The following is a 10,025-nucleotide window of genomic DNA, read 5'->3' as shown; positions in this document are numbered from 1 at the left end:
ATGAATTTACTATTTTATCTTACTTTATCTGTAACTTTCAATAACAGTGGAACTTATTTTCTTGTAGGTGTCCTTTTGAGGAATATTATATTTGATTTTGGTTAAAATTGGGGAAGAAAGGGGCTGTGATAAGAATGACAGTTAATACTAATGTGGAGGAGCTTTGACAAGAGGATAACTAAAGTGATGTTGCACACACACGAAAAAAAAAAAAACACAAAGCTTTATATTCCATTTATTGACAGGATGACTTACTTTAAATACAACACAATGGAACAGTGATGCTGAATATATAAGATGAAAATAGTATAAAAAGCCATTTATCCCTCCCCAAAATTAAGACACTCCCAGCTTTGCCCATCCCCAAAAATAAATATGAAACAATAAATACAAAATAATCACTGCACAGCCCTAAACTCTTTGATTGCCATGGGGGGCTTGGTGAAAATTCAGGATTGTAATGTCTGGTCACAGAGAGCATCCACAGCAGCCAAAGGGTTACAGTTAGACATTGTAAACATAAAGACTGGTTTCAAATGATCAGCCATGTTCACATCTCGCCATGGCTCTTTGACCTTTCAAGCAACCCATATTATGAAAACTAACAGGCAACAGTTCATTGGTTTAGATCCAATAGGAAGTTAAATTAACTCATTTTGTATAATAATGTGATATGTCATTACAACCTACTAAGTATAACATAAATAAATGCATGTTGTTAAGTATCCTTGAGTGTAATCAATCAGTTTTAATTTAATTAAAATGAGTGTAAGCACCAAATGATGAAACTTGTTTGTATCTGCCAGTGAAACAGAACTTTAGCACCACAATCTAAGTCTGATATGAAATCTTTAAAACACTGTTGCGTTAATTATATGAAGCTATACATGATCATGCATAAATTAAATATATTTATTATTATTTTTGTTCATATCTTGTTTTTCTTGATTAAATATTGATGGCTAACCACGCCAAAAACACCACGGATTAGAAAGATGCAATTAGTCAGTTCACTAAGCAAAAAATCCATTGCATACAGCTCATGGGGTTCAATAAAAGCCCACAGCCATATCGTATTTGCTAGCTACTAAATCTGTATCTCTCAATTATCTGTACCATTATTTCAAAGCAAAGTTCACCAGTTCTTCAGCAGAACGCTATGAATAATTGATTATAATGGTTATATATAATATATAATATTTGTATATATATATATATATATATATATATATATATATATATATATATATATATATATATAATTCTGGGTTACAAACCCTGGGTTATATGAGCAGATATCCATAAATCTAAAATAAAAATAAAAAATTAAAAAATTAAAACCTCTGAAAAGTGAAAATTACAGAAACCTGCAAAGGTGCGATATTCACTGTTTGGTTATCATAATCCTTTGTAAGTTCCTTCCAAACACTCTCTTTCTAAAAAGAGCTGCTAGGTCAGAAAGCAAGCAAGGAGAATAGGAATACCCTTTAACATAGTCCATACAAAGACTATCCTCAGACAATACAGTTTAATCTAACATGTCAACATCCTACAATAGGTTCAAGGCATTTTTTCTTTTATTTACAAGCTACCATACTAGGCTCAGTTATGATTCTGAGACACTGAACTAACAATAGTCCCCATAGCCCTCCTCACTGTCCAAAAACAAAAATCACTTACTGGTGTACAAGTCCTGGCATTCTGGGAAGGACCTCTTAAATACTAATGCTGGCAGTCAGTTGCTTATTACTATGCATTGAATTATTATTATTATTATTATTATTATTATTATTATTATTATTATTATTATTCCTTTTATTTTTTTTTACAATACTACCACAAACCTGCTCTGCAAGCAGATTGAAAAACAAGACTGTACTTAGTAGTATTGAAGACACAATACAACAGGGTAATGCTGTAGTGGTACCATGGCTCTTGATGTCTGACAAAAATGTGTCCTTGTACCAGGAAAAAAAGAACCTCAGACAATGAATATGACTGAAACTAGATTTTTGTAGGTGCTGTTGGCATAACTACGTGCTACAGCCCATAAAGAAAAAATGTACCAAACATACATACCAACTTTAAACTATTTATGATGACAAATTGATCTGTTTTCTTTCTTTCTTTCTTTCTTTCTTTCTTTCTTTCTTTCTTTCTTTCTTTCTTTTTCTTTCTTTCTTACTTTTGAACCCAGAGTTTAGATTACATTCCGTGAATCTACCTTGGCATAGTGAATGTTGGAATGTATGTGCTAGAGAACTATGGTCATAATGAGTGATCTGCCCATATCTGCATGAGGAGACCTGTAAAGTTGTGGAATAAGCCAACTGTTACAATGTCATGGAGCATAACGTTTCTGCCATTGTCATTTGCTTTTACCGTCTCTTCATGTGGGTTGGACCAAAAAAAAAAAAAAAAAGACTTTTAACTGTTAAACATGTCTTGAATCTTTTTAACTACTGAAGCAAATTGATACTACAGTTTTCAAGGAGTTACAGAAACTTAATGCTCTTCTGAAAGACCTCAGCTTTCTTTGTAACGTGACTTGGTCTTTTTTTCCCGTTGTGCCTGATATATTCCATTTTAAAGATATTTTTTGCCCATACCCTAGGAAACCAATGTGTACAGGTCAAGCAAACAATATTAAGAGCACAACCATGAAATAGCCATCAGCTCTTTAAAACATGAATGGAGCAATATATATAAAAAAAAAAAAAAAAAATCAAGAAAACAAGATGTGTAATTAAGGCTGTTAAAATACTGCAGGGAATTTTGGCCCCTATTTCGAGACAGACTGCGACAACAGTCAAAGATCCCAACTCCCATTCGCAAAGGATCAAGCGCAGTGATTATAGTCCACAAAAAAAAGAAGAAAGTTATCCACTGTGGAGAGAAATCATTTATTTGGGTGTGCGCTTTAAAACAAAAAGCAGTTAAAAATGTTTTTAAAAAGGTTTAAAAAAGGGGAATTAAATGAAATATGTTCATGAAAATAATACATTGAAAAAATGTAATTAAATAGAAAAGTATAACTTGTTAACGCCAGCAAGTTTACTATGGGCTTTGAGCGTGCAGAAGAAATAAGAAAAGGTCAAGATACTGAACGGTTTGCCAATGAAAGACAAAGGACTTGAAGTAACAGAGGATACTGTGTATCATGGAAGCTTCCTAGTTGAATTCCCCACACATGCTCAGAACAGGTGGGGGACTATACGTCAGCCACCCAGAGGTGGGCAAATGCCTGCTCCTCACGTGGCAACAGCATTATTAGTCTGCATGTTACATTTCCAGGTATTTCCAATGCCATGGAAACAGTGCGCCAATCACACCCACTCTTGCATAGAGCGTTTACAGTACAGTATGTGGCGAGGCGTGCCTTTCCTTTTGAATTGAAAGACAGTGTAAACCAGGACAAGAAGACACAAGGCCAGTATGCAGGGGATGACGATGGCTATGGCTTTCACAGTATTCGCCGTGTTGTCCAGCTTGATCACGATGTCAACGTCATCCTGAGGGTGGTGACTTTCTTTCTCTCTATCTGTTGATCCATCACATCCCATGAAGTCTTTAAGGATGGACCGTGGGTACCCTGGTTCCACTCTGAGCTTCTGATTGTTAAACTTCCAGTACTCCTTCTCTTTGTAGAAGTATGTGAAGCCTACACAATTCGAGAAACAAAACAGTTGAATAGTTGCTGTTGTAAAAGAACAGGGATGGACACTTTGGAAGGGAGGTGTTGTTAAATACAGGTTGGCTTTAGGGATTTCAATTTGACTTGTTCTATTTCTTACTAAAATAAATTAAGAGTAAAATAATTTCCAGAACATAACATAACTCAATCACAATATAGCCTATATATTTTTTGGCTGCACTAGCCAGTTTGGCAGAACTGTATGGAATCTGTTTAAAATAGATGATCAACCCAGTAAACTCACTGGACTTTTTTCAAAATACACCACACAAGTGACAAATACTGCCTGTTTATTATTTATTTAGAACTATACAGTTATTCAATATTTAGAATAAGGAAATACCTATCACAGTTTTACTATTTCTATAAGTGTTGGTCAAATTTAATTTAATCTGCAGACAATTAAATACATTAATTAATTAATTAAAATATAGACTTTGGTACTTCAATCATCGTTTAAAATCCTAAATCAAAGTCTATCCACTGGAATATCATTTGTATGTTTTAGAGGTATTTCATCTGCTTTAAATAGGCTGTGGTTGTGTGCATCCAGTTAAGAGACTGTGCTCTGAAATGATTAAAGGTTTATACATGTACCGTTCTCTTTGTCGACAAAAGCTCCCTGAGGAGAATCTGGAATACCCTTCCACACAGTGATGGGTTTGGGATAACCTGGGTCCATGGCCTTCATCTCTTCATTATACCTCCAGTACCTGAACAGAAAAGGCTATTATCAATTTATAAAAATAAACAAACAAACACATAAATAAATAATTAAATAAATAAATCGCAAGGAATGATCAATTTTACTTGCATCATTTCCCATAGTACACAGCAATATATTTTGCATAATGTTTCTATGGCACATATATCAACCAGTCGCAATTTAGCAAGGCTTGCGGACTGATGCATATATAAAACTGTTCAAGAGAGAAACACTTATACATCATTCACTATAAAATATGTATCACCCTGGTATGCTTACACAAGTCAGTACATTACTCTCTAAACCACCAGATTTCTTCTGCAAGTTACATGCATCACACAAACACAATTAATACTGCAGTGATAGACCAGCGAGGGCTGACTATTTTTGGTCCTAATTGCTGTTTGAGCTTTCTGGTTCACACCTTAACCCTTTGCTGCCGACGCACTTTAATTTTGTAACTTTTGCTACGATGACGAAACATTATATCTCAGCCGTCCAATCAACAATCTTGTTTTTTTTTTTTTTTTTTTCATTGGGCCATAGCCATGGCTATGGTGAATATACCCATGTAATTGGTTTAGGGTTGTGGTAGGTGTGGATTTTTTTTTATATGTGTTTCATTTTTGACGAAAATGACTGTCTCCATTTTCTGGCTTCAGTGAAAAATTGAATTGACACTCACCTGTTTGAAATGTCTATATCTTCCGTTCTACAAGCCCAAAAGTGCTGATCTGTAACTCACCCGAAAGCTAAGAACTGTGAGTAACTGGTTGCTTTTTTAATTTTTTCATGTTATTATTAAAAATTAACTTATATACGCTTTTTAAAAAATTACTTCCTTAATGTTTTTCGCCCTGCTGTGTGTCTGTGTCCGTATGCATGCAGCTGTAGGGCACATCAGATGCCGACTGAGACAAACAACTCATTACTGAAAAAACACCTAAGATAGCCGTCTTGTAAATGTTTTATTGTTATTTTTAATTAGATACATTTTTATTTTATTTTGTGTCCTGTTTTGAAAATGTTTCTCTGGATGGAGGCGAAAGTAAATATGACACCTGTCTGATCTCTAGCTAGCTAACTTAGTACATTTGCCGTGTCAGTCTTGTTTTATCATTATTTTGTTTTTTTTATTGGTGTACTTTGTTTCTGTGTGTGTTTTACCTACACAGTATTCGCAAGTTTCTTCTTTAAAAAAAAAAAGAAAAAAGAAAAAAATAAATTAAAATAATAATAAACATAAACATCTTGTGTAGCATACATATTGAGACCTAAACAAATAAATAATTAACTTTAATCACAAACAGGATTATATTATATTTCTAGGTTTCTTCCGTTTCACTTTCAGTTCTACATGCACCATTTCGGCTCTTTTATGCACTTTTTTTTCCATTACAAAACCTTAAGTAGCTCTGCGACTGTACAAGCTATTTCAATTCTGATTAAATATTTGAAATCCTCATAAAATTACACATCTCCCATATACTCAAACTTTTTTTTCTAAATCTGTGAAATTTGTGAAATATTATTATTAATATGTCATATTTCAATATCTTTTTGGAGGTGTTTCTTAGAAGATAAAATCTATAAAACACCCTACAACAAAACAGATCAATACCTTTCTGTTGATATATTGGGTTTTAATTTGTGCTTTATGTAAAATTATACGCGTTAAAATAGAAAGTTGTTAGATATATGCACAATTTATAGTATTTCCTTGTAGACGGCATAGGGTTAATCTTAAAATCGATGTTAATATATTTTCTTATTATTATAAATGTGATTCAAAACTGCTGGTTTCAGATATTACATCTTTCAGAGTACTGAAGTGCAGTGTTATACCTACTGTGATTACTATACTATAGCATGCACTCAGAGTATAAAATGCATGACTGTGATGCTTTGGATTACCTCCTTTGTGCACCCATACGCAAACTACACTATCCAAAAAAAAACAAAAAAAAACCACAGTATACTACATAGAATCCTATTACCAGTATACTGTGCAAACTCATACAAATCACCTGTGAGGACCAGGATGGACTAAGAATGTTTACATTTCAGTGGTAAAAGCCAATTAATAATGAAATGAACAGCGGTTGCCCATACTAATGGGCACCACTGCATGGTAACTGAAATCTAAAACATATTAATCTATGAGCAGGAAGAAATCATTTTAAAGCCTTGTAGGTATGTTTTTACGGTTGGGGCTGTCTGGTGTGTCTGTCTGCTTGCATTCTTAAAAAGGTTTCTTTTAATTTAATTTTTAATGATTTAATGCTCAATTCCAAGTTCAGATATCTTTTTATTTGTTTAAATTTTTTTGTACAGTGCCTTGGGATGCTTGTACATGCAAGACGCTATATAAATGAAATTGAGATGGTACGGCATCCTAAATATCAGCCTATCAGTTTGCCATACATACAGCCTTGCCACTGTGGATGGAGTGCCTAAAATCCATCATTTACTTACAGAACTATTAGAGTTCATACTTTTAAAAATAATTTCAAGTATTAGCATAGTTACAATGTCAAAGGACTAAAACCCTTAAATAACATGAAAGGCTTTATGAGAAAGAAAGAGAAAAACCATGCTCAAGATGCAATAAAAAGCCAAAATGATGAGTTTTGAAATCAGGAGGTATTTGATTATAGCAACAACTTCAATCAGACATCACTCAACAGCACATGATTTTCAAAGAAGTTGCCAGCATGGCAGCTATCTGACAAGCTATGTTTTAAATAGGGAAGAAGCAACCAAAATGGTAGACACACTTTGATTGAGGGACAGTCATCGTAATTACATGAAAAATATTCAGCATGTTCTAGTGTGCTTATTCCAGCAATAACTGTTGAAGGCATGTCTTTTGAAATCAGAAGATGGACAAAATCCTAATTGCTTAGATGTGATGACAGTAGTGTCTCATTCCCACTATTCTTTTACTGGAGAAACAAAACATCTGGAATTTTATTTTATCCATTAAGAGTTACAGTAGTTATTTTTAATAGTTTCCAGTCTGCAATGTGTAAACGTTTGAGGTAAGCAATTCACTGCAAAGTATCACTAACATTATTTTTTTCTGAAAAGGGAAAAGACCTATTAATATGACAAAACTATAAATAAACTTAAGAATGCCTAAGAACCCTTGAATACATAATTACTTTGCTTCAACTTCATTGGGTTTTTTTCTGCTTACATGAAAACAATAGGATGTGCTAATGAAAGTGGAGTAAATGGTTTTGTGAATTTTCCCATTTGTGTCTGATAAAGATCCTTTATTTGTCTTTACCATTTGTCAGTTACATGCAAAAGAAAGAAATCCATTTGGCCCATCAATGCTCATCATATATATATGTGAGTGTGTGTGTATGTATGTGTGTATATATATATATATATAATGCTGGCCATGTTTGTATCAACAACAAAAATGCTTTCAAATTGGTTTCTAACTTCATGAATTTGACTAAAATAGCTCTGAAGCGGAATACATCTGATCATACAACTATACATTGTGTTACTGTGTACGGACCTGTCGCCTTTGAAGAAATATGTTTTCCCAACATCCTCCCACCAGACTGCTGTGTCAATTCCCTGACCTGGAATTCCACTGCCAAACATTGACAGGTCTTGAGGGTAGTTTGGCTGAATAGTTGTGTCCTTAAAGACCCAAAATTTGTTACCTGAAAAACAAACAAACAAAAAAATCAATAGTCAAACCAGGGTAAATAAGAATAGTGTTTATTTACATAAAAAACACATTCTCAAATAAACATTGTGCAGTTGTATGCAGTACTTAACACCACTAAATGTTGCTTTCAATTCTGTTTTTATCAATTGCTATTTCATGACTATTGCTTGCCTTATCCACAAGCATTTAAGAATGTAAATGCAATAGTCTTTAATGACAGACAATGCATTCATGGAAATGACAGGTGCTATTTGTGGGCTTCGATAGCAGGTCACTTAAATTGTTTGGCCAGTCACTATAGGACTGTATAAAGTGGCACAAATACTGAAGCTGTTTTCGTAAACTCCTATCTCTCTAATGTGTCTCCGGTATTCTAATGGTTATGAGTCAGAGATAAATAAATACTGGTGTATAAATTCCTGGCACCTCATCCACATTCACACACATAGCATTGTTTAATCTCTACCGCGTTCAGCAGCTGTGCTGTCTTGTCAGTGTTTTTTCCTCCCACATAAGTATCTTCTGCAACCCACTTTAGATTGACACATTTCTGCAAGTTCCGAGCTTTATGGCGTTATGAAGATTGTATTTGAGTTCCAACACACATTTAAGAGTACTCAGTTTAAAGGATTAAATTCTTACAAACTGTAACAAATAAGAGATTTACCCACACCTTCCTAACTAGAGAATTGTAAGACAGGGCAGTGTCATCGAAGCATAACGATACCATAAGAAACCTGTTTTGTATGCTATATGTAAATCTCACCATTGATTTACTGAAGAACCAAGTCACGGGCACAAAGATAAAATGTATTTTTAATGAATGTGATGGCAAAATAAACCTCTAGTGTGTGGCACATTGACATTTTTAATTTTTTTTAATAGAGAACTGAACTCTAGGAAGCCAATCCTATCTTTTGACCAAACCAAGCTGTAAGGAAATGAAAAACCTGAAGCAATGTGTCTACCTGTGTCCGTCCCGACACCCTGTTACTGTTTTGCTTTTCAATTAATGCGGTGGAGGTGTTTCAGGATCGGCTCCACCAGCTCAAGCTTAAGCAAGTCACTTATCAGTCTCTTTCAGCTGCTTGTTGAAAACGTATATGCCTCACCAATTCATCAAATTGGCAAGGGTTAGTTTCAAGGAGACAAACATTTCAGGACAGCATGCAGAATAGCACATCCAAACACATTTCTGTCCAGTTCTTTTCTTGAAATCTGGAGTTTGCAGGTATAGCAATATGTGGAATAGCATCCTGCATCAGATGCCCATTTTTATCTAATTAATTTAAGTGGTTCACAAGGACCGCATAACTTGCAATAAATGTCCATGCATAGTTCCATAAACATAAGCAATTTTGTAAGACACAGCTTTTGTTAAGCCAATCAATCACGTCATGTATGAACAAAGTCTTGCTACCATATTAACTGTTTTTCACCTGTGTGTCCTAGATTGCGATTGGAAGGGCAAACATTTTGGGAAACAATAGTTCACATAGACTGGCAAGTTTGATATGTTTGAAACTCAATGTAGAACCATACTATACATTCACACATTACAAAAGTCCACTGAATATCATTTCGATTTTATTTAAACTGATTATACTGAAAGTGTGGAAAATGGATTAAGAATTATACTGCAGGTAACCTGAAAGTGGGATAAAATCTATCTGAAAACTGTGGGATATTATGCAAAAACTGGCAAAAAAAATAAATAAATCCGGACATGTCAGCTTAACAATGGCCTAGTGTATAATCTAGAAAAGAGTGTCTTGGTAAATGAGCAGGTTCCCAAGACTATTGAAACTGTGATTATCCGGCAGGCCGAGCGAGTCTGTGAGTCTCTTGACGCCCTCCACTTTCTCAGCTGCAGGAAGCATTCCAAGGGGCTGAGCTCTGCACATTTCACAGGGCATCACAGGAAGGGGAGTGGG

At 34.5% G+C, this 10,025-nt stretch overlaps 1 protein-coding gene across 2 annotated transcripts in view; it reads right to left on the bottom strand.

Annotated features, from left to right (window-relative positions):
* Positions 1-1,283: 1,283 nt before the first annotated feature.
* Positions 1,284-10,025, bottom strand: part of LOC121314157 (matrix metalloproteinase-16-like) — a 50,744-nt gene continuing 42,002 nt past the window's right edge. For both annotated transcript variants that reach the window (XM_041247150.1, XM_041247151.1), the window contains 3 exons: positions 7,933-8,083; positions 4,292-4,407; positions 1,284-3,661 (listed from right to left, as the gene is read on the bottom strand). In XM_041247150.1, coding sequence (XP_041103084.1) covers positions 3,327-3,661; positions 4,292-4,407; positions 7,933-8,083 — 602 coding nt within the window. In that variant the 3' untranslated portion in view covers positions 1,284-3,326. The remainder of the gene's footprint in view (positions 3,662-4,291; positions 4,408-7,932; positions 8,084-10,025) is intronic.

The sequence above is a fragment of the Polyodon spathula genome, chromosome 4 (assembly GCF_017654505.1).
Source record: "Polyodon spathula isolate WHYD16114869_AA chromosome 4, ASM1765450v1, whole genome shotgun sequence".
In the NCBI taxonomy this organism is placed as follows: Eukaryota; Metazoa; Chordata; class Actinopteri; order Acipenseriformes; family Polyodontidae; genus Polyodon; species Polyodon spathula.
Note: the sequence above shows the minus strand (reverse complement) of the source record. Positions and strands in the feature narration are given on the sequence as shown.